The 27,492-nt window shown below is 44.2% G+C and overlaps 1 protein-coding gene and 1 long non-coding RNA gene across 5 annotated transcripts in view; one reads left to right on the forward strand and one right to left on the reverse strand.

The window, feature by feature from the left end:
• The window catches only part of Kiaa0319l (KIAA0319 like), a 92,895-nt gene that overhangs the window by 26,803 nt on the left and 38,600 nt on the right, over positions 1–27,492 (forward strand). For all 4 annotated transcript variants that reach the window (XM_087659907.1, XM_087659908.1, NM_001159655.4 and 1 more), the window contains 1 exon segment: positions 8,330–8,853. In XM_087659907.1, the coding sequence (XP_087516033.1) occupies positions 8,330–8,853 (524 nt within the window).
• Positions 5,865–7,445, reverse strand: LOC148006049 (uncharacterized). Its single transcript, XR_015621136.1, has 2 exons — positions 7,324–7,445; positions 5,865–6,255 (listed from the first exon to the last, which is right to left on the reverse strand). It is a non-coding gene; the product is annotated as an uncharacterized LOC148006049 (long non-coding RNA).

The raw sequence follows: 27,492 nt of genomic DNA on the forward strand, positions 1-27,492 counted from the left end.
CTTCTCTCTTGTCTCCTGCTTGGCACCATAGACCAACTCCTCCCTTCCATGGACTGCACTCTGCTGAACTGGAGGCAAACCAAGCTTTCCTTCCTTACACTGCTTTTTCTCAGGTATTTGATCACAAGAATGAGAAAAATAACTAAGCACCATTAAGTAGCATTTAATAGTGATAAAATACTGTTTTTGTTTGTGTAAGTATTTTATGTAAATAATGGCTAAACTTTGTTTATTTGCCTTTTAAAGACAGGATCTTGCTCTGTAGCCCAGGCTGGCTTGGAGCTCACTGTGATCCCCTGCCTTAGCTTCCCAAGTGGTGGGCTTATAAATGTGTTCTATCAAATCTAGCAGGCTCGATTTTTATGATAGGACACTAATGATTTATACCTCTATAAATCATTGAAAAAATACATTAAGAGCAATTAATGAAATACAAGCAAACAAACAAAAGACAATAGAGGGAAAAATCAATGAAAATAAAATGTGGTTTGAAAAATCAATAAGCCTAATAAAGTCCAAGCAATCACAAGAAAAAAGAACACTGCCACAAAATACCAAGAATGCAGAAGAGTAGGGCCAGAGAGATGACTCAGAGGTAAAGCATTTGCCTGGGTCCCAGCATCCATGCCAGAAAGGCTCACAGCTGTATGTAACTTGATTCCTGGGACCTATACACATGAGCTCACACACTCAAAATCCAAAATAAGAAAAACAAGTATTTTAAAAGGGAAAGGAGTAGAGTATGTTGGCTCACTCTACAAGAGGCTGAGCTAGGAGGATTGCTGTGATTTCAAGGCTACCCTGGACTGTGGAGTGAGACTGTTTCTCAAAAGACAAAATAGCAACAGTCAGAAGGTGTGCTATCAGAGACTCGGTAAGCTGGGGTCTACAGATTGCCCCAACACACACTGGCCACTCCCTGTGTTTTGTTGGTTTTAAAAACATTTTTAGGACATTTTGATGATATACAATTGTTTTATTATCTGTTTTCATACATGCATGTGATACGCTCCAATCATATTCATCCTCTCAATCCTTACTTATTCTTGTTTCCTGGTTTGTTTGTTTGTTTGTTTGTTTGTTTGTTTTGCGTATGTGAGCACACTGTCACTGTCTTCAGACACACCAGAAGAGGGCATCAGACCCCATTACAGATGGTTATGAGCCACCACGTGGTTGCTGGGAATTGAACTCCATGTCCTCTGGGCGAGCAGTCAGTGCTCTTAACCACTGAGCCATCTCTCCAGCCCTATTTCCTGTTTTTGTACATAAAGTTATATTAGAACAGCATGGCTGCTTTTGTCCTACTATGGCAATGAAGTAGTTGCAATAGAGACCTTAAGGCTCACAGAACCTAAAATACTATCTGACCCTTTAAGAAAAGCTGTATTGAGCCAGCAAGATGGCTCAGTGAGTAAAGAAACCTGCCATCAAGCCAGACCACAGGACTTTGTTCCTTAGGACCCACATGACAGGAAAGAACCAACTTCTGCAAATTGTCCTATTTTTTTTTTACATTTATATATTTATGTGTCTATATCTTACATGGGCATGCACATGCATGTCAGATCATGCATGTGGAGGTCAGAAGATAACTTTGTGGATGGAGTCTATTCTCTCCTTCCTTTTATGTGGGTTCCACAGATCACACTCAGGTTGCCCAGCCTTTGCTGTTGAACCACACCACTGAACAAATTCTCCCTTTTGACAGTCACAAGGAATAAATTGCTTGTGTGGGATTTCCTACCTCTAACTATACTTAATGATACACTCTCTTCCATTCCTCTCAACATTTCAACACTGTGTCTCATGTGCTGCAGACTGGGTTTGAACTTGCTGTGTAGCTGAAGATGATCTTGAACTTCTGATCCTCCTTCCTCTGGCCTAAAACTGGCCTATGCCTGTTTCATGTGGTGCTGAGGCTTTGTGCATCCTTAGCATTCACTCCTGTCAAGTGAGCTACTCTCTGTCATGAATTTCCTTACATTGTTTAAGGACTGAACATTGGAGAAAAAAACTTTCCAAATTCATTATATTCATAAGGTATGGATTCTCTGAAGTTCACCAAGGTGTTTGCTGTGTCTTAAGGCTTCCTTGAGGCTGGAGAGATGGCTCAGCGGTTAAGAGCACTGACTGCTCTTCCAGAGGTCCAGAGTTCAATTCTCAGCACCTACATGGTGGCTCACAATCATCTGTAATGGGATCTGATGCCCTCTTCTGGTGTGTCTGAAAATAGCAACAGTGTGCTCATTCATATACATAAAATAATTTTTTTTAAAAAAGGCTTTCTCCAATTTCGTGGGTGATAAGTGTTTTTTGTTTTTTTTTTTTTTCCCCAGTGAGTTCCATATTACTCACTAAGGACTGAACTCTTTGTTCTCAGCTTCCCATAGCCTAATTGTATTTGGCCAGTCACTGGAACCAAGAGGAACCCTCAGCTTATCTACATAAAAGGGAACTTTTGGTTATGTTAAAAGAACTCCCTCTCAGACTGGAAGGTGTTCAATATGTAAAGTTGCTAGCTGTCAATGCTGGTGACTGGAGTTCCATTCCTATGAGCCATAAAGTGAAGAAGAGAACGGACTCCAGCCAGCGTCTCCTGACCTCTTGTTCACACGCAAACCAGCCAGGCCCCAGTGTGTGTGTGTGTGTGTGTGTGTGTGTGTGTGTGTGTGTGTGTGTGTGTGTGTGTGTGTCTGCGTATGGGTTGGTACAGTCCTGAGGGGTGTTTGAGCCTGTGGAACTGGAGTCAAAAGAACTTGTCAGCTGCTGTGGATACTGGACAGTGACCTCTCATCCTTTGCAAGAGCAGCCCATGATCTTCTTTTTTTTTTTTTTTTGGAGCTGGGGCCCATGATCTTAATTACTGAGCCTTCTCTCCAGCCCCAGACACCTCTTTACACGGACGAATCACTGGAATAGTGGCCAAGGTTAGTGATCATCTGACATGCGCATAAGAAGAAATAGATTCCCTTAGATTCAAGCATTACACCAATATTTCTTACCCAGGAATCCTCACAGACCCCTAGATTCCAGTCCCTACACTTGCCAACTGCCTGAGTTTGTGATTGGTCACTTCCTAAATGAAGGAACATTCTTCTTGATAATGGGTGACCCTGTCTGGAAGTCCAGTGATGGGTCTTACCATAAACTCTGTCTTCATGTCTTGTGCTTTTGGAAGGACCAGCTCTATGTTAGCAGTCTTCCTATGGTTCCCTGAGCTCCTCATAGATCTCCTTTAGCTGTTTCAAACTTTGAATCATTTATCTTCAGTTCTCTTGAGTGACTGTATGTGCCAGACTTCCTTTTGTGGTCCCTCCAAATGCTGGTGTCTTCTCTTTTGAAAGCTGGATGTGGCTACTCTACTCAATCCTAATCATCTCCCGGTTGACATAAGTACCACTTCGGTACGTTGGTTACTCCGTGACCTCGTTTAGAGTCCTCTTGTTGTCTTCAATCATTTCCTATATAGTTCTTACCCATGGTAGGGTCTCCCTCTGCCCCTCAGTAGCTCCTTAACGGGAGACAGTCTGTCAGAGCCTCATGTTTCTAAGAGTTGGGCAGGTAGACAGAGAGTGCTCTTGTCCGTCCTTGTCACAGAAGACTCTTTCTTTCCTTATGTGTCACTCATACATATTCTTCTAAGCTTAGCAGTTGCCTGAGGCTGATTTGTCTGGCCATGGATGCTGGATTCTTTACATGAATACCTGTTATGATGTCTCTATGCTGGAATGGTTCCCTGGACTGAGGGCAATAGACAGGACTTGAACCTGATCCCAGAGATATTTGCTGTGAAAGTGATACTCAGTGACTTTAGAAAACAGGACCTCACAGTACAGAACTGGTGGCTTCAAAGTCTCCAAGGCCAGGTGAGTTTAGAATTCATACCTCTATTGTGGAGACAGGCTGAAGGCCTTATTACATATATGTCCATTGCCTCTCCTCTCTACAGCTGCTCGCCTGTGACTCTTAGAGATGACAGTGGGATGGCTTGTACATGGAAATCACAACACGGTTATTACCTTACGTGAGTCTTGTCATGATGATGTCTCTGGTGGTTAATAAAGGAGCGAATAGATCTGAAGACTTTCCACATCCTTGCTGGCTTAGAACAGTTCAGAGTTGTTTTGATGATACAAAGGTAGCTAGCAGTATTTACTAGTGTGTGTGTGTGTGTGTGTGTGTGTGTGTGTGTGTGTGTGTGTCACTACCTTTAATTCCAGCACTTGGGAGGCAGAGGCAGGTGGATCTCTGAGTTCGAGGACAGACAGGGCTACACAGAGAAACCCTGTCTTGAAAACAAACAAACAAACAAAACTAACAAAAAATAAAATAAAAATGAAGATGTGTGCCATCATGCCTGACTTTTGCCAGTGTTTATAAGTCACCAAGCCACAGTTTCTCGTTCATAGCAATGACTCCAGACGCAGCTCTTACCAGCCTCCTGCTGTGGATGGCTGTGGCGAGGTGGGAAGACACAAAGGGTACTCCGGTGCTTCATTTTTATTTTGTTATTTCCTTGTCTTGTCTTAGGGAAGTTCTGTTTACTCTGATTATCTAAATTGCCTTGTCTGGTGTTAGGTTGGTGCCAATGTAGCTCTCATTTTTCAGAGAATAATGGCAGACTGGCTTCCATACATAGAACTTCTGACTCAGTAGTCTAGAAGTCTGCTTTTATCTTCTTTTTATTTCCCAGTTGATTAGTGTCCACATTTAGTCTGTTGGCTATTTAGTGAATATTTCGTGGGAGTCAGATTAGTTGTGGCCAATTAACAGGTGGTTACTTTAGTTGGAATGTGTTTTCAGTTATGTGCATATACAGATGCATTCATTCACTTCCACAGTGCTTTGATTCTATTGCATGTTTTCTCTCTGTAATTCAGATCTACACACATGCATGCACATATACACATCTACATCTTCTTTCCATTTTTATATGTGTGTGTGCAGCATACATGTATATATGTATGTTTGCATGTGTTTAAACAGAAGTATGTGTAAAGACCTGAGGTTGGTATCAGGAATTATCCTTCATCACCCTTCCGCTGTACTCAATATGAGGCAGGTCTCAGCCAACCTGAGAGCTCATAGATATGGCTTGCTGGCTTGTTCTGGGCATGTCCAGTCTCTGCCTTCTGAAGCACATCTTCCCGGCATTTTCTTGAGTTCTTAGGATCCAAAATCTGGTCCTCCCTTTGTGTGGTCCATGCTTAACTACCTAGCCATTTCCCAACTCTCAAATTTTTTTTTTTTTTTTTTTTTTTGGTTCTTTTTTTCGGAGCTGGGGACCGAACCCAGGGCCTTGCGCTTCCTAGGTAAGCGCTCTACCACTGAGCTAAATCCCCAGCCCCTCAAATATATTTTCTATGTTATAATTTCAGGGACAGGACTCAGGTGATGAAAGAGAGCACCCTTTTGTGGGTCAACAGGAAGTTTAAAGAGGTGTTCTCAGTTGGGCATTGTAGTGCATGACTACAAGCAACCCTGGCACTTCAGAGGAGGAGGCAGGAGGATCAGGAACTCAAGGTTATCCTTGGCTACACTGTAAATCTGAGGAAGAACAGCCTGGTGCACAGTGAGTTCAGAGCCACCCTGAACCCCTTAGTGAGACTGTACCTCCAAGTTAAGACTAAAAGTGGATGAAGAGATAGCCCAGTGGTAGAGTACTTACACACATCTGAGGCCCTGTTACTCTCCAGTACTCAGGAGTGGGTTGGAGGGAGGATCTGGCCAGTTGTATGTCAGGCTAGGATCTGGTGGGGGGTGCTGGCTAGTTTTATGTCAACTTGACACATTCTAGAGGAGGGAAGCCTAATGGAGAAAGTTCATCTTGACTGGGCTGGTTCAGGAAGCCAATAGGACAGTTTCTTTTTTTTTTTTAAAGATTTATTCATTTATTATATATGCATACACTGTCTTCAGACACACCAGAAGAGGGCATCAGATCTCATTACAGATGGTTGTGAGCCACCATGTGGTTGCTGGGAATTGAACTCAGGACCTCTGGAAGAGCAGTCAGTGCTCTTAACTGCTGAGCCATCTCCCCGGCCCCAATAGGACAGTTTCTTAATGAATAATCATGGGGGGAGGCGTCAGGCTATTATCGATGGAGATACTCCTGGGCTGGCAGTCCTGGGATCAGGAAGAAAGCAGGACTCAGCTCCTGCCTCCAGGTCCCTGTGTGCTTGAGTTCCTGCCCGGCCTGCTTTGGTAATGAACCCTTTCCGCCCCAGGTTGCTCTTTGTCAGAGTGCTCCTGAAAAGAGAATTATACGAATTCTAGGTTTAGAAATATAAAATTAAAAGAGTTAGCCCCAAAAGCCACAAACTCAGGGCTAAGCCCTGCCGCCAGGAATAGCAGGCCATAAAGATAAAGAAAAGGAATACAAAAACCAGCTCAGGCTATCGAGGACTGACCCATAAACCATCCAGAGACATCCCCCCAGCTTACTCAGAGTCATACTTTAACCAGATGTCCTCCAGACCCTGATAAGCCCCTACTTGTGCTTTTCAGCCATTGTGTCCTGCAGAGAGCATTCCAGGAAACTGGGCAGCCCAAGCCTAACCAGAGGTGTTTCAAATACAAATGCTCCATCAATTTTGACAAACTTTTAAAAATAATGAGGACCTGAAGACCCTACCCTTCTCCTGATTTAGTAGCTCTGTTCCAGGAACCAGGGGGCCATAAAACCTTCTATCGTCCCCTTATCTCCTGGAGCCATAAAACAATCTTGTAACTTGTGGTGCCTTCCCCTTTGACATCCCCCATCCCCTGGTGCTCACAGCCTCTGCCTTTAAATACTCTTTTTCCCAGCCTCTCGGGCCGACACCTCTGTCTCCTGCGCGGGATCCTTGTCGGCCCGGAGATCTCTGTAATAGGTCTCTGTAATAAACCTCGCCTTTGCTTATTACATCCAAAATGGTCTCTCTGTGTCTGGGGTCCGCGATTTCCCAAGACTTGAGTAAGGGTCTCTCTGCGTGGGATTTTTCACTCCATCCCAATAGAAACCCTAAGACAGACTTAAAACAACTTCCATTTAGAGGGGGTCTTGTCAGAGGTAATGATGAAGATCAATTGCACACCTGAAATAGTTCAACTGAGAATCTGGGATCGGGTTATTTTCTAGATTACATGTGGTAGGACACCATTGCATGTCTCCTTGTACTTATATGGTATGGTATGGGTTGTCTGAAATTCAGAAAATCCAGTTAGGATAATTTCTCTCTTGATTACAAGTTTTGGTAATTTTCACCATGACTTTGGCTGATGACACAATATGCAAAATCATGTGAGTGGCAAACGACTCGTGAGAAAATACTGTACCTGTCACTTGCATGCGATCGGGAGCGCTCAGTTTGTGTTACTGTTAGTTCCGTGGGAAGATGTTGCAGCTTGTTCATCCTCCTATACTTCTGGTCTCTTAGTCCACTGTCTCTGATGTACACCTTGGAAGCAAGTAAGGTCAGGTTTGGGGACTCTGTTCCCCATAGTCCATGCACTTCCATTAGAAAAGTCCTTGGAGGGGTTGGGCATTTAGCTCAGTGGTAGAGCACTTGCCTAGCAAGCACAAGGCCCTGGGTTCGGTCCCCAGCTCAAAAAAAAGAAAGAAAAAAGAAAAGAAAAGTCCTTGGGGTTGGGGATTTAGCTCAGTGGTAGAGCGCTTGCCTAGCAACTGCAAGGCCCTGGGTTCGGTCCCCAGCTCCGAAAAAAAAAAAAAAAGAAAAGTCCTTAAGTTTTATCTTATATTTTGTTTTATTAGTTGCTACCCCCTTCCATGAATGTGAAGCAGTTCTCTTATGAGCTAATATCTTGAAAATGAAATGCATTCTGTCCCTTTGTTCTACTTGATACTGTTTTCTTATCCTCTCAAAAACCTGTCTTCAGCCAAGCACAGCAGTTCACACTTTAATCACAGCACTCGGGAGGCAGATCTGTTAGTTCAAGGCCAGCCTGGTGTACATGGTGAGTTCTAGACCAGCCAGGGCATGTAGTGAGATTTTTGTCTCAATAAAACAGAAGAACAAGGGCTGGAGAGATGGCTCAGTGGTTAAGAGCACTGACTGCTCTTCCAGAGGTCCTGAGTTCAATTCCCAGCAACCACATGGTGGCTCACAACCATCTATAGTGGGATCTGATGCCCTCTTCTGGTGTGTCTGAAGAGAGCTACAGTGTACTCATATAAATAAAATAAATACATCTTTAAAAAACAAAAAAAACCAGAAGAACAAATCTGTCTTCAATACCGCCTCAGGTGTTGGTGCTCGGCTCTTTGTGGAGCAGTAACCCCTGTCTGGGTCCTTCCTAAAGTGTCTTTGTTCTTTGTTTTCAGATGCTAATGAGAGCAGATGCCATCAGGGGAAGACACTTTATGGAGCTGGCTTGAAAACTGAGGGAGAAAATCACCTCCGGCTTCTTCCGGGAAGCCTGTCTTTCCAAGCCTGCTGGGCTGCCTGCTGCCAGGACCCTGCCTGTCATGCGCTGTGGTGGCTGGAAGGGATGTGCCTTCAGGCCGACTGCAGCAAGCCCCAGAGTTGCCAGCCTTTTAGGACAGACTCTTCCCATTCCGTGCTGATCGTTTTCCAAAAATCTCAAACTGCAAAGGATTTGGGTCTTCTGCCTGAAGATGGTGAACCACATCTGAGGCGAGGCTGGGGCAGGACGTCGTGGAGGAGGCAGAGCCTCCCCGGGGCTCCCCTCACCCTTTCCATACCCTCCAGTGACCACCAGAGCTTACTCAGGGAGCGTCAGAAGAGAGATCATCCCAGTGTGGTGCCTACACGTGTAGTGATACAGCAGGCGAAGGCGAATCACTCCGAGGAAGCAAGTGCTGCGAGTCCCAGGGCCTCTGCCGAGGTAAGCAGGTTCCCAGGGACTAGAACTTAAATCTGTTCCTCCACAGCCATGCATGAGCAATTGAGCTGGTGCCTGTGGCCGGTGCTCACACGCCGCCGGGGTGTGTGTGTGTGGTGTGTGTGTGTGTGTGTGTGTGTGTGTGTGTGTGTGTGTGTGTGTGTGTGTGTGTGTGTGAGTGAAGCTGCCTGGTGTTCCTTCACTGGTCCCAGGAATGTTCATTTTATACAGGTCTGACAACTGTTTTCCTTATAGCAGAAAACTGCTCATTATCTGTTCTAAGCTAGTTCTTGGCTACAGGTAAGTGCTGCTGCGTGGGTGTGAGCCTCTACCAATGGTTTTGCAGTGTTTTCTGCCAGATTGCAAAACAGTCATTGGTGTAGCTGCAGTCAAGTTTTCCTCCTCCGTCTCCTGCCTATAAACACATTCCTTTTGAGTTGGTTTCTGTTCCAGCCTGAATGAACCACCCTGGTCCTGGCGACCAAGATCTGACCGGCTGGGCTGGGATGCAGGAAGCCTGTCAACCAAGAGGTGTCCTGGGGTGGGGGGGATTTTCAGAAGCTTTATGCTGAGGGGCATGCCACCAATAGACTTTATCTGCTTATTGTGTTTCTTCCTGGTTGATCTTCCTGCGCAATGATTAAAAGGAGTGACTCATTCTGTGCTCCGTCTGCCTTGTTACTGTGGCTTATTTTTGTATTTGTTTTGTCCTAGTTGTCTCTGTCAAGTCCAAACCAGAGTGGGGAGGTTACTACTTGCCAGGCACTGTGTGTGCTAATCCCTGTACTATGTCATTTTGTTTATTTTTCATGGTAATATTTCCAAGTAGGTATTATTGGGTTTGTTTTATTAGTGAGGAAACCAAGGCCCAAAAGAGGTTAAGCAGCTTCCTGAGATGAGGCAGCTACTGAGCACCGGGTCTAGGATCGGAGTCCAGGTTTACTAGTTAGGAAAAACTTTGAAGCTTTAGAGAACACCACTCTTGATCTAATATGCCACAACCATTTATGGAAACCCACCATCAATGCGAGGTACTTCTCTAAGCACTGGAAGTGTGAAAGCATGCAAGGCATGGTTGTGTCCTCAGGGGATACTGACACAAGAAGCCAAGTCTTCCCAATGGTGTGTGATTTTGCATTTACAGACCCTAGCACTGTGCATGTTACACACATGCTCTACTACTGAGCAGTCTAAGTCCTTAAGGAGTTTAAGCAGGGGATGACGGCAGCTTTCCCTCATCCAAAGGCCTTCAGTCAACCCTTGAAAATAGTATTGGTTCTCTGTATGACCTGCCGCATGGCATTCTTTTTTTTTTTAATAGACTTGTTTATTTGTATGAGTTTCGTCTTACATGTATGTGTATACACACATCTGTGCCTGGTGCCTACAGAGGTCAGAGTGGGGCATTAGATCTCCTGGAATGGGAATTCTGGGCAGTCGTGTGTGTGCTGGGAATCGAACCCTGGTTCTCAACTGCTGAGCCAGCTCTCTAGTTCCTGCCATTTATTCTTTTTTGGTGTGTGTGTGTGTGTGTGTGTGTGTGTGTGTGTGTGTGTGTAGCCTGGCTGTCCTGAAACTAGCTCTGTAGACCAGAGAGTGTCCTTGAACGCACAGATATCCACCCACTTCAGCCTCCTGAATGCTGGGACCAAAGATGTGGCCGCCACCACCCAGCTGCACCCAGCTGCCATTTTATTCCTAATGTATATGTTGTAGTAGCTACCTCGGTTTAGGATTCTTTTCTTATTAACTTATTTTCTTTTTTTTTTAATTTTTTTTTTTCCTGGAGCTGAAGACCGAACCCAGGGCCTTAGGCTTGCTAGGCAAGCATTCTACCACTGAGCTAAATCCCCAACCCCTTTTTAATTTTTTTAAAGATTTATTTATTTATTATATGAGTACACTGAGCTGTCTTCAGACATACTGGAAGAGGGCATCGGATCCCATTACAGATGATTGTGAGCCACCATGTGGGAACTGAACTCATGACCTCTGGAAGAGCAGTCAGTGCTCTTTACCGCTGAGCCATCTCTCCATCTCTCCAGCCCATTCTTTTCTTTTCTTTTTTTTTAAAGATTTATTTATTTATTATATATAAGTACACACTGTAGCTGTCTTCAGATACACCAGAAGAGGGCATCGGATCTCTTTACAGATGGTTGTGAGCCACCATGTGGTTGCTGGGAATTGAACTCATAACCTCTGGAAGAGCAGTCGGGTGCTCTTAACCGCTGAGCCATCTCTCCAGCCCCATTCTTTTCTTATTAAACTGAGGACTTACACATTCTCACCTAGAAGGGGAAGCACTTCGCCTTTTTTTTTTTTCCATATCAGGAATTCTAATATTACTATTCTTTTGTTTAGGGGCATTTCATATATTAAGTAAACTATGTGTTACTTCAGTATAAGCCCGCAATATGGGAGAATTGATCCAATACCTACCTCCTTGTGTAGCTGTTGGGAAGTATATGCACTGTGGATACACTGGAAAAGAGTTAATGTCCCAGTTCAGATGAGACGAGATGGTGAGAGCCTTTCCTGATGCTTATCCTAAGGGTGATGTTACTTAAAACTTACAAATTTCAGTTCTGGGATTTATCACTTTTTAACTTCTTACTAGCTCTTTGAGGATTTCATTTGATTTGTTTTGATCATATTTACCCTCCTACACTTTTCTACTCACCCAATTGTGTGTGTGTGTGTGTGTGTGTGTGTGTGTGTGTGTTTGTTTATTTACATCCCAACTGCAGCTCCCACCACCCTCCATCTACTCCTCCTCTTCAGAAAAGGGCAGGCCTCCCATGGTTACCAACCAGCCAAAGGGATATCAAGTTGCAGCAAGACTAGGCAGTCCTATTAAAGCTGGACGAGGCAACCAAGTAAGAGGAAAGGGTCCCAAAAACAGGTAACAGAGTCAGAGACATTCCCTGCTTCCACTGTTATGAGTCCCACAAGAAGACCAAGTTACACAACTGTGACATATGCGCAGAGGGCCTATGTCAGGCCCATGCAGGCTCCCTAGTTGGTGGTTCAGTCTCTGCGAGCCCTTACAAATTGTACTTAGTTGATTCTGTGGGCTTTCTTGTAGTGTCCTTGACCCCTCCCTGTCTGTGGGTCTCTGCATCTGTGTCCATCAGTTGCTGGCTGAAGCCTCTCTGATGACATTTGGCACTGCTCTATGAGCAAAGCAGAATGTCACTAGGAATCGTCTCATTTACTTTTTTTTCTTGTCAGTTTTATTTGGTTCTGTCCTAGGTCTCTAAGCTATCCACCCTCTGGGTCTTGCTCTTCAGGAAGTGTCAGACATAGGCTTCCTCTCATGGCAAGAATCTCAAGCTGGACCAGACAATGGTTGGCCACTTCCATAATTTCTGTGCTCCTTTTAGCCCCATACTTCTTGTAGGCAGGACAAATTGTACGTTAAAGACTTTGTAGCTGGAATTCCTCCACTGGAAGTCTTGCCGGGTTACAGGAGATGGCCAGTTCAGGCTCTGTATCCCCCTTTGCTAGGAGTCGTAGTTAGAGCCACCCTCACAGATTCCTAAGGACATTTGTTTGTTTGTTTGTTTGTTTGTTTTGCCCTGGGTTTCTAGATTGTCTCAGAGATGACCCTCAGTTCCAGTTGTCTCTCCTGGTATTCACTCACTCTGTCCTCCCTTCCCCAATTGCCCCCAGTCCACCATGATATTTATCTCACCCCTCCATCCAGACTCCTCTCCCAGTCCACCCACAATGTCTATTTTATTTCCCCTTCACAGTGAGAGTCACATATTCTCCCTTGACCCTCCTTGTTACTTAACTTCTCTGGGCTGTGGATTGTAGATTGGCCATCCTTTACTTTATGGCACTTACCCACGTATAAGTGAGAACACACCATGTTTGCCTTTCTGGGTCTGGGTTACCTCAGAATGATGTTTTTCTAGATCTATCCATTTGCCTGCAGATTTTATGATGCTGCTTTTTTCAAACAGATCTTGCCTCAAGTTTATTTGTAAAAACAGCATAGGACACTGGTCGTCTGCAAATAGTGGCCGGAACCTTTTCTATGGGGCCTTCACAGGGGTCTGGGCACCTTTGGGAGCCTGAGCTGGAGCTGAAGCCTGGGCCTTAGCTGCAGCTTTGGCCTCTGCCTTGGTTTGAACTTTGGGTTTTGGTTGGCAGAGCCTCTGACCCTCGGCCATGTAGCTTCCCAAGCTTGGGGTGAGTGATTAAAGCCAGATGGATGAGTTTGCACCTGGGGCCCTTTGGCATCTTGGGCTTGATGGCCTGAAGCTTTACTTGATGCCCTCTTCAAGTGCACTCATTGCCTTTGCATTGTTAGTCTGTATCTTCAGCAGGCCATTCTTCTTGTGCTTCTTGGCACAGCGCATGTTCCTCAGGAACTTGGGGTCAAACTTCTTAAGAGATTCATATCTTTGTGACTGGGGTTTCTTGATGCCATTCCTGTGCCATTTGCGGGACTGGTTGTGTGTGCTGTGGTTCTTGGACTTGGCCATGTCTTGGACTTGGTCCCACAGTGCCTTGGACTTGGTCCCACAGTGCCTGGGACCAGAAGAGAAAGAGCTCATGATATCATTTTTTAAAAAAAAAACAAAACTTGTAATACTCCATTGTATGACCTCAAAAAAAAAATTTGGTGATGGTCCTTCTGTTTCTATTTTGTGGGATAATTTGAAGAGTATTGGTATTAGTTCTTTGAAAGTCTGGTAGAATTCTGTGCTAAAATCATCTGGGCCTGGGTTTTCTTTGGCTGGGAAACAGTTAATAATTGCTTCTATTTCCTTAGGGTTTATAGGTCTATATAGGTTGTTTATCTGATCTTGGTTTAACTTTGGTAAGTGGCATCTAATGAGAAACTTGCCCATTTCTTTTAGATTTTCCAATTTTGTATAGGACAGGTTTTTGAAGTATGACCTAATGATTCTTTGGATTTTCTCAGTGTCTGTTGTTATGTCCCCTTTTCTTTTCTGATTTTGTGAATTTGGATGTTCTCTCTCTCTCTCTGCCTTATTGTTAGCTAGCTTGGATAAGGGTTTGTGTTGTTGATTTTCTCAAAGAAGCAACTTTTTGTTTCTTTGATTCTTTGCATTGTTCCCTTTGTTTCTAATTGATTGATGTTAGCCCTGAGTTTGATTATTTTCTGTCATCTACTTCTCTTGGGTGTGTTTGTTTGTTTATTTATTTATTTATTTATTTATTTATTTATTTATTTTGTTCTAGAGCTTTTGGGTATTCTGTGGTTAGTATGAGGTCTCTCTAATGTCTTAATGGAGGCATTTAGTGCTATGAATTTTCCCTTTAGCACTGCTTTCATGTGTCCCATAAATTTGGGTATGTTGTTTGTTCATTTTCAGTGAATTCTAGGAAGGCTTTAATTTCTTTCTTTATTTCTTCCTTGACCCAGGAGTCGTTCAGTAGAGAGTCATTCAGTTTCCAAGAGTTTGTAGGCTTTTTGTTGTTTCTGTTGTTGTTGAAATCCAGCTTTAATCTATGGTGGTCTGATAAGATACAGGGGCATATTTCAATTTTCTTATGTCTGTTGAAACTTGCTTTGTGATAGAGTATATGGTTGTTTTGGAGAAGGTTCTGTGAGGTGCTAAGAATAAAGTGTATTCTTTTGTGTTTGGATTCTGTAGATGTCTGTTAAGTCCATTTGATTCATAGCATCTGTTTCATTATTTTTGTTTAGTTTCTGTCCGGATGACCTGTCAATTGGTAAGAGTGGGGTGTTGAAGTCTCCCACTATTAATGTTTGGGTTCTGTGTGTGATTTAAGCTTTGGTAGTAGTTGTTGTTGTTGTTTTACAAGAGTAGGTGCCCTTGCATTTGGGGCATACATGTTCAGAATTGAGATGTAATCTTCGTGGATTTTTCCTTTGAGTCTGGTGTCCTTAGCCATCTCTTTTAGTTAATTTTGGTAGGAAGTCTATTTTACTATATATTAGAATGGCTACACCAGCTTGCTTCTTGGGTCCATTTGCTTGGCAAGTCTTTTTCTAAGCATTTATTCTGAGGTAATGTCTATCTTTATTGCTGAGATTGTGAGGGTCCAAAAATCACTGAAGGAGGACCCCAGATTCAGATAGTGTGTAAAACCAAAAGATGTTTGTTCTGCAGAGACAGCCAGCATGCGGTGGGGGAGGGGCGGTCAGCCGTTCTTTGAAATGGCCCACCCCAGACAAAGGCATGAAGGCTTTGTAGGGAACCAGAGGAATTCTCTAGAAGGATGAGGTAGTCTAAGATCTCATTGATGGGTGCTGGGGGGTCACAGGTGGTCAGAGCTCTGTATCCCTATGTCATGAACATTTAACCATAGGATGGTCTGCCTAGCTCAGATGCTCCATTCGGAGATAGCGCCCCATTTTTGTGGCTGTCCCCAGGCTATTCTTTGGGAGGGGTTTTATGACCTTGTTCTGTGGTCTGCCCGGGGAGCTGGTGCCTTACTGCCTTTATTTTTGAAATCAGGTCTGGTCCTTAAATGGAGACAAATGGGGTTTATGTTGTTTCAAGGTGTGCTTCTTGTATGCAGCAGAACAATGGATCCTGTTTTCACATCCATTCTGTTAGCCTGTGTCCTTTTACTGAGGAATTGAGTCTATTGCTGTTAAGAGAGATTAATGGCCAATGATTGTTATTTTCTATTATTTTAATGTTGGTGGTGGTTTGTGTGTGTGTGTGTGTGTGTGTGTGTGTGTGTGTGTGTGTGTGTGTGCGCGTGCGTGCGCGCGCGCGCGCGCGCATGCCCTGGCCTGTGGGGGTTCAGAAGAGACCTAGGAGGGAGCAAAAGAATGGAAGACAGGAGGCGCAGAGAAGGAGAGCAAGTCTGTGTTCTGATCCAGCTCTCAAACTTTAATTAAAAACCAGCAGCTTATAAAGACGAGCAGGCAGGAAAGTCACCCAGGACCCAGGACCCAGGACCAATTTCACTACGGTCACCACCCTCCCTATAACCCTAAAAGGTAAGTTGCAGGTATAGACCGATAAGAACAGCGGAGGCGGAAGCTGTAAAAGTGATAAGGGTGGACAACTGGCTGGGTGTCCCAGAGGGTGTAAGAGGGCTTGACATTCCTGAAACATTCCTGAGACAGGGTGTGTAAGCAGGCTTGGATCCCCGCATGTGTGGGTACACGTACACACACACACACACACACACACATACACACACACACTTCACACTTCTCTTCTTTTGGTTTTGCTGAGAAATTATTTCCTGTGCTTTCTTGGTGAATTTTCTAGTGTCTTCTGTAGGGCTGGATCTGTGGATAGATATTGTTTAAGTTTGGTTTTGACTTGGAATATTTTGGTTTTTTCCATCTATGGTGATTGAAAGTTTTGCTGGATATAGTAGTCTGGGCTGACATTTGTAGTTTCTTAGAGTCTCCAAAACATCTGTCCAGGCCCTTCTGGCTTTAGAGTCTCTGTTGGGAAGTTAGGTGTAATTCACATAGGTCTGCCTTTATATGTCACTTGGCCTGTTTCCAGAAGACACTATTTCCTTACAATTACCCACTACATCTGGCTCTTAATTTCTTTCTTTCCCCTTTTCTCTGAGCTTTTAGAGAATAGGGTGTAGTATATATGTTTCATTTAAGGTTGAACATTCTACAGTTTCTTATTCTCTGCGTCTAGTTGTGGGTTTCAGTGTTAGTCATCATCTCCTGCACACAGAAGCTTCTCTGATGTGGATGGGAAATGCAGTGCCCTATGGGTATAGTGTAAGTCATTAGGACTCAGTTTAATGCTGCGTCCTGTAGCAGAAAAATACCAGTTGGTTCTCCTCTAGAGTCTATGACCTGCCTACCTACTGGTTCTTGACTAACAATGGTGCCAGATGGGTTTCATCTTATGGACTTTTTCTTTCTTATTTATTAATTTATTTATTTAGGATTGCAGTGACCAGAGGTTACTTAAACCATGGAAAGTGAAACCACAGATAAGAAGGACAGCTCTAGTCAGGTGTCATTGTGCAATGACTAAATTGGAACAGGACAAAATATATAGAGCTCAGTAAATGGGCTCTTCACGCTAGAGAGATGCTTTATTTTCAAAGTAAGTAAAGGGTACAGAAAAGAAGAGAAACAAGAATTCCCTTAGACTTGGCATCCCCAGACTTTAGCATCTATCAGCGTCATTTGAAGCCTGTATTCAAAACAGATCACTTGGCCCCAACTCCAGAATCGTCGAGTCCACAGGTTTAGAGTGGAGCCTTAGAATTTGATTTTCTAAGTTCCCAGAGATCACTAGTGCTCTGGTCCAGGGACCGTACTTTAGAGGTGCCGCCTTATAGAATGGTAGGAATGGGGAGTAGTATAGAACACAGGGCATTGGATTAGCATAAGAGGATCCATCCTCCATTGTGATATGAAGGAAGGAGTTCAAGGGTATCTAAAGTGGGTCTTTATAGGTTTGCTAAAAGGAATTCTTTTTTTTTTTTTTCTTTTTTTCAGAGCTGGGGACCAAACCCAGGGCCTTGCGCTTGCTAGGCAAGCGCTCTACCACTGAGCTAAATCCCCAACCCCGCTAAAAGGAATTCTTAAGTCATTTCTTGGTTCTTGTGAAGTGTGGTAGATTATGGAAAATGGAAGCAGGATGGGGACAGGTGGATAATAGGCAGGAAGATTAAGGGTTGGGGAGAGTGGTAAGGGCTGAAATAGCTTTTGTGACAGATAGAAGATGGTAAACTGGGTAAGGAAATAGGAATCCTGTGTAGCCTTGAAGCTGGAAACCGTGAGCATACAACAGTGTGCTCATCTCTCTAGTTATGTGAGTCTTCTCCGTAGCTCCCAGCAACCCTGCCAGGAGAAGGCTGGTGGCTTGACTCATCCAAGTTAGGAAATTTGCTAGGTGGTTTGTGCAGAGGGAAATTGGGGCATGGAAATTAAGGTTTTCAAGGGAGTGGATGACAGAAACTAAAGAAGATTTGAAAGGAGGCAAAGACAGGAGGGGCTGACAGTTAAATGGAGAAGCTTGCTTGTCATTTAGAGGTTACCGTGGTCAACATAGATATCGAGGGAGCAGGGTGACTATGGGAAGGTCAGGAGGCTGTATGCAGAGAGGAGGATTCGGGGTTGTAGTTCTGATAGTAAGAGGATATGAAGTATGGCTGTGGAAGACATTGCTGAAGTAGAATGGAGAGGTTTATTGGTGACAAGGAGCTTAAAGAGCTCAGGAAGCCTGGGAAGAACTGTTAGTGAGTTGTCCTTGTGGGAGCGGAGACGTCTTAACAGCTAATTGAACAAGTCTAAGCAGTACTGCTAGTCTCCCTGTTAGAGAGAAAAAACAAAGACACCTAGGTAGTCTGTGACCTGAGCAGTGTGAGTCCACCCAGAGTCTCTTCTTGGAACCAACCCTCTTCCTCCTTAGGCAGGACTTGGGAAGAGAAGGGAATTTGGAAGCCAGATGTCAACATCACGTAGAGAGGATGAGTTTGCTGTGATAGGATGGAAATGAGGCTGTCCAGCACACTGGTCGGGATGTGTGCTTACAGGGATGTGTGTTGGCTGGAGACCTTTTTCTCCTTGTTTACCCGTGGCAGTGGCACACAGTTTGCTGTTACCGAACAGGATTTCCAGGGCTGTGGAGGAGGACTACTGCACATGAGCTTGGAGGTAGGAATAGGTCTTTGCTGCAGGTGGTGCTACACAGAGACATTGCAGAGTGTTATTGCCGGAGAGCTGCAGTCTTCAGAGCATGAAACTGTGAGACCCTCCATGCTGTTCTTAGGAGCTTGATGCTTACCTCAGGCCTTGGAAAGCTCTGGGAGTTGGTAAATTGTGCATTCCAAGTATTTAACCAGCAGTTGTCTTTGAGAAGACAACTTGAGAGTCCAAACTTCTGTTTAATCAATAGGGAAGAGTAGAAGAATATATCTGCACTACAGTTCTTGTCCTAGTCAGCGAGGACTGGCCAGCACCACTGGTTTCTAGTTTATTGTGTTCTCTGAGGTAGGTCAAGTAACTTTGCATCCAAAGTTGGGAGAAACTGTAGCCTGCATTGCTCTGGTCTTTTCTGAAATGTCTGCAGCACTGTTCAGTCCCTGGCTTGTCAGGGTGAATTGCTCATTCTTTTGGATACACAGATCGTGATCCCCCAGAGCACGCACTGGGAGCCGTTTGCATTTGAAGTGGGGAGAGCCATTATTCCCTTTCCTCCACTTAAAAGAGGGAAAAGTTAGTCTTGTTTGGCTTGAGCACTATACTTTTTGTGTCAAGAGCCTTTGAATTGTTGCAGAAGGGACAAGGAGGCTGGTTAATTGGGTCCTGGAACAGGCACTGTACTTGTGGTTTAGCCCCAGGCAATTAGCTGCTCCAGTCCTGCCTTGGAAGGAGGCCAGGAAGGAAGGTGCACACACGACCCTTTGGCTTTAGGAAGGCTCTGGAGTTCTCTTTACCATGAGCATTCCCTTTGCAACCATTGGTTGCAGCTTCCACAGCCTTTCATCTGCTCAGCTGTCTGCTGCTTGCTTTTCCTAATAACTCCTGACTCTTTGTAAAGCCTGAACTTACCTCTTATCAGAAGATAAGGCTGGGGTGTGGGCAGTGAGGAGGAGACTTACATAACAGCCAAGGACAGCATCTCTAGCGATTCTCCAGTGATTCAGGTGTTCTTTTGTTGTTTGTCATGCCCCGCCCCAGCTCTCTATGCTTTTCTGCTTCCTTGCTTCTGGTCTGTATTTTTAAATTTCCTCTAAACCCTTTCTGCTTGTGAAATTATTGCCAAGAGTTCATTTATTCTTCTGGTTATTACTCTGACAAATTTGGAATCCCTTGGGGCCTAGCTTTTTTTTCAAATTCTAATTCTTAGTTACCTAACAGACAAGCTAACAGTCTTTGCCATTTTTTTCTTTTATAGCCCTAGGTCTGCTTCTAGGCATCTGCCTTGGATAGTTTGTGTGGGTCTCTCACTCCTTCTGATTTAGACTCCTATACTTAACATGTATACCACTAAGCCTCTCCTCTCTCCATTTTAATTGTACACAAATGGCTTATTACATCATGAGAAAAATTGGGCAGCCTGTTCCCTTATTTTGTGGCATGAGAGAAGTCCCTGCAGCCCAGCTTCCTTTCTCAGAGCCTTAATTTCTGAACTACAGCGCCTTCCATTTCCCCTTATCTCAGAACTGCCCAGTTCCCCATGTACTGTCCGAAGTGCATCTTTAATATTTGCTTTACTCTATGCAGCCAGTGAAACTGTTAGCCTCATTGTCTTAGTCCGTCTGGACTGTCGTAACACTACACCACCAGCAGGGTGACTTATGAACAACAGTGTCCTCTTCCTCACAGTTCCTGAGGCGGGGTACTTAAAGACACAGAGATGTAGTGAGGAGCCTGTCCCTTGTAGGCACTTGCTCCCCTCACATGCTGGGAGGGATAAACAGGCTCCATCACCCTGTGTTAGAAGGGTGGCCCTCATCCCCCAACAGCCCAGTGTCCTCAATATCATCTCCTTTAGGGGTTAAGATTTCAGTACAGTTTGGAGTGTGCACAGATACTCATTCCATAGAACTTCTGAATACAATTTGTTCAGACTGGGGTCCTTCTAAAATAACATCTGCCATCCTACCTTCTCTCACCCCTGCCCACAATTTCAGTATTGTTTCATAGCTTTTTGAAGTAAAATACTTTTTTTCAAGTTTCCTTCTTTCATTTCCTTAAAAATAAGCACACAAATAAATGATAAGCTGTTTCTTTAAAACTAAAATTCTAACTTTAAAAAGCTTCCAGTTTCTACTTCTGGGAAGCTAATCTTGAGCGATGATTCCTAAAGAAAGAGCTCTGTGCATAATGATAGGATGCTGTTTATTTTATATTAATTCGTTCTCTCTCTCTAGATAGTGTCTTGCTATGTAACCCTGTCTGGAATTCACTATGAGCCATGCTGGCTTCTAATTTACATTAATCCTCTAGCCTCTGCCTCCCAAATGTTGGTATTACAGATAGAAGCCACCTTGCCCAGTGACATTTTCATGCATATATCTTTCTTTCTCACTATGTAGCTCATAATTCAAGCTTAGTAGCTCATAGCTCCAGTCTTCCCTGGATCTAAACTCACCACCACCTGCCTGCCTCTGCCTCTGAGGTGTGCCCAAATATACTTTGTTCTTATTGGACTCCTCCCCCTACCCCCAACCCCTCTTACCTCCTGCTGGTTCCCTCCTGCCTTCCTGATACAGATAATCCCCACTGTTTCCTTCTTTTCTCTCTCCTCTCTCTTCCCTTCCTGCTTTTCTTGTTTTCTTTCTTACATAACACCCGTGCTGGCCTTGAATGATGTAGCTGAGGATGACCTTGAATTTATAATCCTCTTGCATCTATCTTGGTTGGTTCTGAGATCACAGATGTGTACCCCTGCACCCACTTTATATGGTGCTGGGGATTAAACCCAGGGCCTCATTGGTGCTAATCAAGCACTCTAGAGACTGACTTATATCCCCAGCACTTCACCAAGCCCCTTTATCTAAGGGACTGAGAGCTTGGACAGTAACCATGCTGGAGAGGACAGAGAAGATCAAGGGCAGCAGGGGATTCTCTATGATGTAATTGGGAGTAAGGAAAGCCACCAGAGGTAAAAACTGCTCTTCCAGAGTCCTGAGTTCAATTCCCAGCACCCACCCAGTGGCTCACAAAACCATCTGTAATGGGATCTGATGCTTCCTTCTGGGGCGCAGATGTACATGCAGCACAGTCTCATGCCTCATGCCTGCTCTGTAGCAGGGATGACCTTGAACTCCTGAGTCTCCTTTCTCTGCCTCCCTTTGGTTCTTTATTTGGTTTTATTGTCAGTGTAATGCAGGCCTCTTACAGTTAGTGCCAGGTTTTCCTCTTCAGCTTTTTGGAAGTTTGTATGGGAATCTTCCTTGTTTATTCCCCAAGTGTACGCCGCCCAGTAAAGCTGTGCTTTTTACACTAGGCAGTCACTGTACACCAGCTACAGCTTAGGTTCCCCTCTCTTCTTGGGTGGCCTCTGCAGTTGTGAGTTTCACCCTAAAGTATTTTGGATGAAGCTGTTCATGTTGCTTCTTTGTTCCCATTCTAACATCACTAAGCCAGTAGCTCCTCTTAAGGTTGATAATTTCTATTTTCACTTCTGGTTTCACTTGCTTTCATGTTTGATCTCATGCATTTCTCTCTATTTTTGTTTTCTATTTTATCAATTTCTACTTTTATTTGTTTGTTTGTTTTGTTTTTTGAGATAGAGTTTATCTGTGTAGATCTGCCTGCCTCTGCCTCCTGAGTGCTGGGATTAAAGATGTGTGTACCACCACCTGGCTGGTTTCTACTGTAATTTTCATTATTGTACTTCTTCCACTCAATACATTTACTTTTTATTTTTATTTTTTTTAAGATTTAATGTAAGGTCACTAATTTGAGACTCTTTTAATTTTCCCTCCGTCTCTCTACCTCCTCCTCTCCTCCTTCCCCTCCTTTTTTGAAACAGGATCTTTTTATATAGTCCAGACTGGCCTCAAGTTCACAGCCTCACTCCTGTGAGTGAACCGCAGTGCCTGGCAGAGTTCTAATGGTTTGTGGTATTGTATAATGATTACCGTAAAGTATATAGTATACATCCTTGTTAAATGCTGTTTTTATTATCGAAGTATTTTCACTGTTTTTTTTTATTTATTTTATTTTATTTATTTATTATATATGAGTACACTGTAGCTGTCTTCAGACACACCAGAAGAGGGCATCAGATCTCATTACAGATGGTTGTGAGCCACCATGTGGTTGCCGGGATTTGAACTCAGGACCTCGGGAAGAGCAGTCGGTGCTCTTAACCACTGAGCCATCTCTCCAGCCCTATTTTCACTGTTTAATCGAAGTATTTTCACTGTTTAAATCCTTACATCTCTACTTTCAGCACTTTAAAAAGACATCTATTTTTATGAAGTGTCTGGGTGTGTGCACATGAGTGCAGGTATCCGCGGGTGTGGGGAGGGCAGAGGCATCAGATCCCCTAGAGCTGGAGCTGTGACCATTGCAAGCCACCTGACGTGGGTGCTGGGAATTGAACTCCACTCCACTGCAAGAGCAGTGTGCGCTCTTAAGCACGGTAATGTCTTCATTTTTAATTTGTTTCTAGAATCTTAAGCTCTGTATTCCTGAGTATGTGTGTGTGTCTTATTTCTCTGGCTGCTTAGATGAAATTCTCCTTCGCACCATTTTAAGCACTTCAGTAGCTATTCGTGGGTAGTTTCATGCTGGGGCCTGTTGCACATCTCAGTTCTGGGTCAGCTGTGGGCTTGCTGCTTCCTTTAGACTGGAACGTAGTAGACCACGTCTCCTCAGATGTCCGTAGCTCTCCTTCCAAACACATATAGCAACCTGGGGTTGTCAGTCACTGGTGCTCTGTTCATTTCTTTCTGGTCTTTTCTCTTCTTTGTCTCAGTTAAATACTTTCTAATAAATTTCTTCACATTTCCTCTGCATTTTCCAAACCTGCTCTTAAATCACCATAGGGAAAAGCCAGGCATGGTGGAACAGACCCATATTCTCAGCACTTGGGAAGTGGAGACAAGAGGATAAAAGTTCAAGGTAATCCTTTGTTACATCATGAGTTCAAGGCCAGCCTGGGCTACAAAAGACTTTATCTCAAAAACAACAACACAAGCAAAAATTGCCATATGGTGTAATTTTTCATCTTAGATATTGTAGTAGTCATTTTCAGAAGCTTCCTCCTGCATCTGTACTAAATATAGCAGTAGTTTCCCCTGTATAAACTATATTGTCTTATCATATATGTGTACTTGTGATAAAGTTGAATTCATAAGTTAGGCACCTGAATCCTTGAGCTAATCAGATTATGAGGAATTAAAATTTATGGTAGGTCATAGGTTCAGAAGTTAGTCTATAGCTGGTGACTTTGCTCTTGGGTCTGTGGGGTAGTTTGTCATGTGTGAGTGTACAGCAGAGGAGAGGCCCAACTTCCAGCAGCTCCTCCCCCTTAACTTCCTCTGACTAGGCCTTACTTCCTACTTCTTGAAGATTCTATTGGTAAACCAAACCTTCAATCCTTGGATCTTTGGAGAACATGTATAGCGGAGGCTAACATAAATAACTGATACTGGAATAAAAGAATTAATGTATTTAGTAAAACAAGGGTTACTTGAACATATGCAGTGTGTTACAATGACAGATGAGCTGATGACCAAGACAGCAAATGCTATGTGGATACACTGCAAAGGGGTGATTCCGGTTCCAGGGGGCACAGACTCAGATCATGTGGGATTTTATCATGCTACAAAGAATAATGTGTAACTGTGTTGTTTAGTTCTGGAAATTTCTATTTAATATTCTCAGACTGCACTGATCTCTAGTAACTGAAACCACAGCCAGCCAAATTATGGTTTAGAAGGAATGATTGTATGTTTACCTTCTCCTACAGTTTCTTGGATGTGTATGACATATAATGATTATGTGTTTCGTGATGCTTGGAGATCACTCCTATGGCCCGTGCACCAGAAGCAACTGCTGTGCCTCTAACTCTTTTGGTCCCTTTGAGACAGGGTCCTTTACATTGACAGACTATTACATAGACCTAGTGGTTCTCCGTCTCCCATGGTCCTCCTGTGTCAGCCTTCCAAGTGCTGAGATTAAAGGTGTACATCACCATGTTTAGCTCTTTGCTTCCCTTCCCTTCCCTTCCCTTCCCTCCCCTCCCCTCCCCTCCTCCCCTCCCCTCCCCTCCCTCCCTCCCTCCCTCCCCTCCCCCCTCCCCTCCCCTCCCCTCCCCTCCCCTCCCCTCCCTTTCCTTTCCTTTCCTTTCCTTTTCCATTAAAGGCCCATTGCTAGGGTTGGGAATCCAGTGCCTCTCACATGCTAGATTAGCTCTGTACCCTGAATGATACTGGCAGCCTGGGTCACTTTTTTTTTTTTCTTTTTCTTTTTCAGAGCTGGGGACGGAACTCAGGGCCTTGCACTTGCTAGGCAAGCGCTCTACCCGAGCTAAATCCCCAACCCTCTGGGTCACTTTTTAAAAAAGGTTTAATTAATTAGTTTTTGAAAATCATTATTATTATTAATGTTTATGTGTGTGTGGTATGCATGTGTATGCACATGTATGCAATGTGAGTAGGGGGCACCTGTATGCCAGTGTATGTGGCAGTCAGAGGACTACCTCATGGAGCTGGTTCTAGGAGCGGAATTTAGGTCATCAGATTTGCAAAACTATCACCTTACTCCTCTCTGCCCAGGACCTGTTTAAATTGAAGGAGATTTGCTGTGCCAGGACCTTATGTTGTATACGCCTGCTTATCTATGCTTATGTATTTCACAGTAGCAAAACTCCTACTCGTTCTTTGAGGTTCACTGTAGGCTTCCTTGCTCCTGCTCTGTTTTCAGTCCACTCAGCACTACCAAATGTGCCCTTGGCCAGTCTCTTGCCTCTTCATCACTATCCCAGTCTGCTTCCAGCGTTACCCGCGGATACCAACTGGGGTGTACACCAGCTGTCTCCCAGCCATTGACTTCTGTAACCCCTGGTCCTGGGGAAATCTCTCCTAAAGTCACTCCTGCCGTGGTCACTGGTAAATTCCCAATTTCCTGTTGCAGTGTGTTCCCATCAGCCTGTACCTGATAGGCCGCTCTGCCTTGCCTCAAAAGGCTGTGCTGTGCCCTGTTTCCTGTTTGTGTGCACCTGCCCACTTCTGTCCCTCTGGCAGCAGAATCGGGATCATTTCATGCATTGGCCTTCCCAAATTCTGCTTTGAATTTTGTTTTTCTTTGTTCATATGCTTTTTATTGTAGTTTTCCTTTTCCTACAGCTCCAGCCACTGCCTGGGAATGCGAGTTCAGCTCTGAGTCTCTACTGCTGGTCCCAGAGCTGGTGCAGACTTCGTGTCTAACACAACTTGCCTGCTAGCTTCCTGTGTTCTGTCTTGGTTTTTGACATTACTGTATAGTCAGCCTTTCAGTCAGGCCAGGGACACTGGAAAACACTCAGACTCATTTTCCCCAAGTCCCAAATCTATTTGGCTTTACACATATTAGATCTTCAATATTTTGAAATCCATCCCATAGGAGGGGTCTCCAGTGGTGATGGCAGAGTGAAGTGCTCTCCTGAACTTCGCAGATAATGGTGCTGACGGCCTTTATTTTTTTATTTTTTTGAAAAGGGACATAAAGGAACTAGAAAGACCCCAGAAGAAATAGAAGCTACAGGAAAGTTTAATTTTGAAAGATAGAGATCAGAGGTGATAAAGTGTTCATTTGCACTTTAAAAAAATGTTGAGACCATCCAGCAGGCTCCCTACGAGAGGGAGCCAAGGGAAAGCCTGATTGTCTCATGGTGGCCAGGGCCAGGGTGCACAGTAAAACTATTTAGACATTTAGCAGGGCCACCTTTTAAGGAAACAACAAAATGCAAAACAATAAACCACAAAGAAGGTGAGCCTCATGACCTGACTGTAAGCTATAACCCTGACTGAAGCACTCGGGAAGACTGCAGGAGGCCGAGTGAGGAGGCTCGAAGCAGTGAGGAAGACTGAGGCCCATTGAGAAGACAGGCTGTGCCAGGTTGAGTCTAAGGTCAATTGGCCTTTTAGACCAAGTCCATCTCCTAACCATGGGGAAGCAGGTGGTCAACGTCTGAAGACTTAGGCTTTGAGATATCAGAGAACAGAGTCTGTGGATGAAATGTGTCTTCTAGACATAGTGTGACAGTTGCTCTCATTAACTCACTGCAGTGGTGGTTCCTAAGGCCTGCAAAAGATTGGCCCTGTCCCCATTCTGTCCTGTATAGAGGAGGGGCTCATGAGGCTGCCCCCTCTTTAAGGAACTATGGCAGTCAGTGGTCACTGGAGGATGGGGCACTGCTTCCTTATCCCAATCCACTGATCGTTGCCCATGCTCCATAAGTTGCTGCTGAGCTGTGACCATGCAATCAAGCACAGTCAACTCAATGGGAAATGACATGGAAGTGGGATAGGGACTTGTTAGGAAAAGGGTTTCAATGGAAGAGGGAGGGGGATGGGAGAGGATAGTAGAAAGTGACAAAATTCATTATGGACATGTGGAAAGTCGGCAAGGAATCTGCCTGTCTCTACCTCCTGAGTGCTGGGGTTGAAGGCATGTGTTAGCATGCCTAGAAAAGTCTATTGTTTTAACTACTAAATTTATGGTAAATTGTTCCTAGCTGCCCTAGGAAACTAATACAGCCCAGCTGCATTAGTATTTAACAAAAAACAATTTTGGAAAAAAGGCAACAAAGTTAGGGGACCTAAACTTACCAGAAGATGTATCACAACTAGAAGCTTAGTAACCCACTGAGCAGATGCCCAGCAAGGCCACTGTTCAGGTCTCTAGCAAATATACAGCAGATGTTCAACTTTAATCCTTAGGAAATCACCAGGGGCTGGGGATTTAGCTCAGTGGTAGAGCGCTTGCCTAGGAAGCGCAAGGCCCTGGGTTCGGTCCCCAGCTCCGAAAAAAAAGAAAAAGGAAGGAAATCACCAGGGAAAACCATGGGGTGTTGTTGTTGTTGTTGTTGCTGTTGTTCTTTCCAAGCTCCCACCTTCAAAAAAGTCATCCATAGCAAAGTTTGGTAAGGTCATGGGATGCCTGGAATGCCCCTATCAGCAGGGACACTCCACAGTGTTCTCAGAAACTTGTAGACTGGCAAGGCTCTGGGTTTGTTCCTTACCACT

This window comes from Rattus norvegicus, chromosome 5, assembly GCF_021556685.1.
Source record: "Rattus norvegicus strain SHRSP/BbbUtx chromosome 5, alternate assembly SHRSP_T2T, whole genome shotgun sequence".
NCBI classification, from domain to species: domain Eukaryota; kingdom Metazoa; phylum Chordata; class Mammalia; order Rodentia; family Muridae; genus Rattus; species Rattus norvegicus.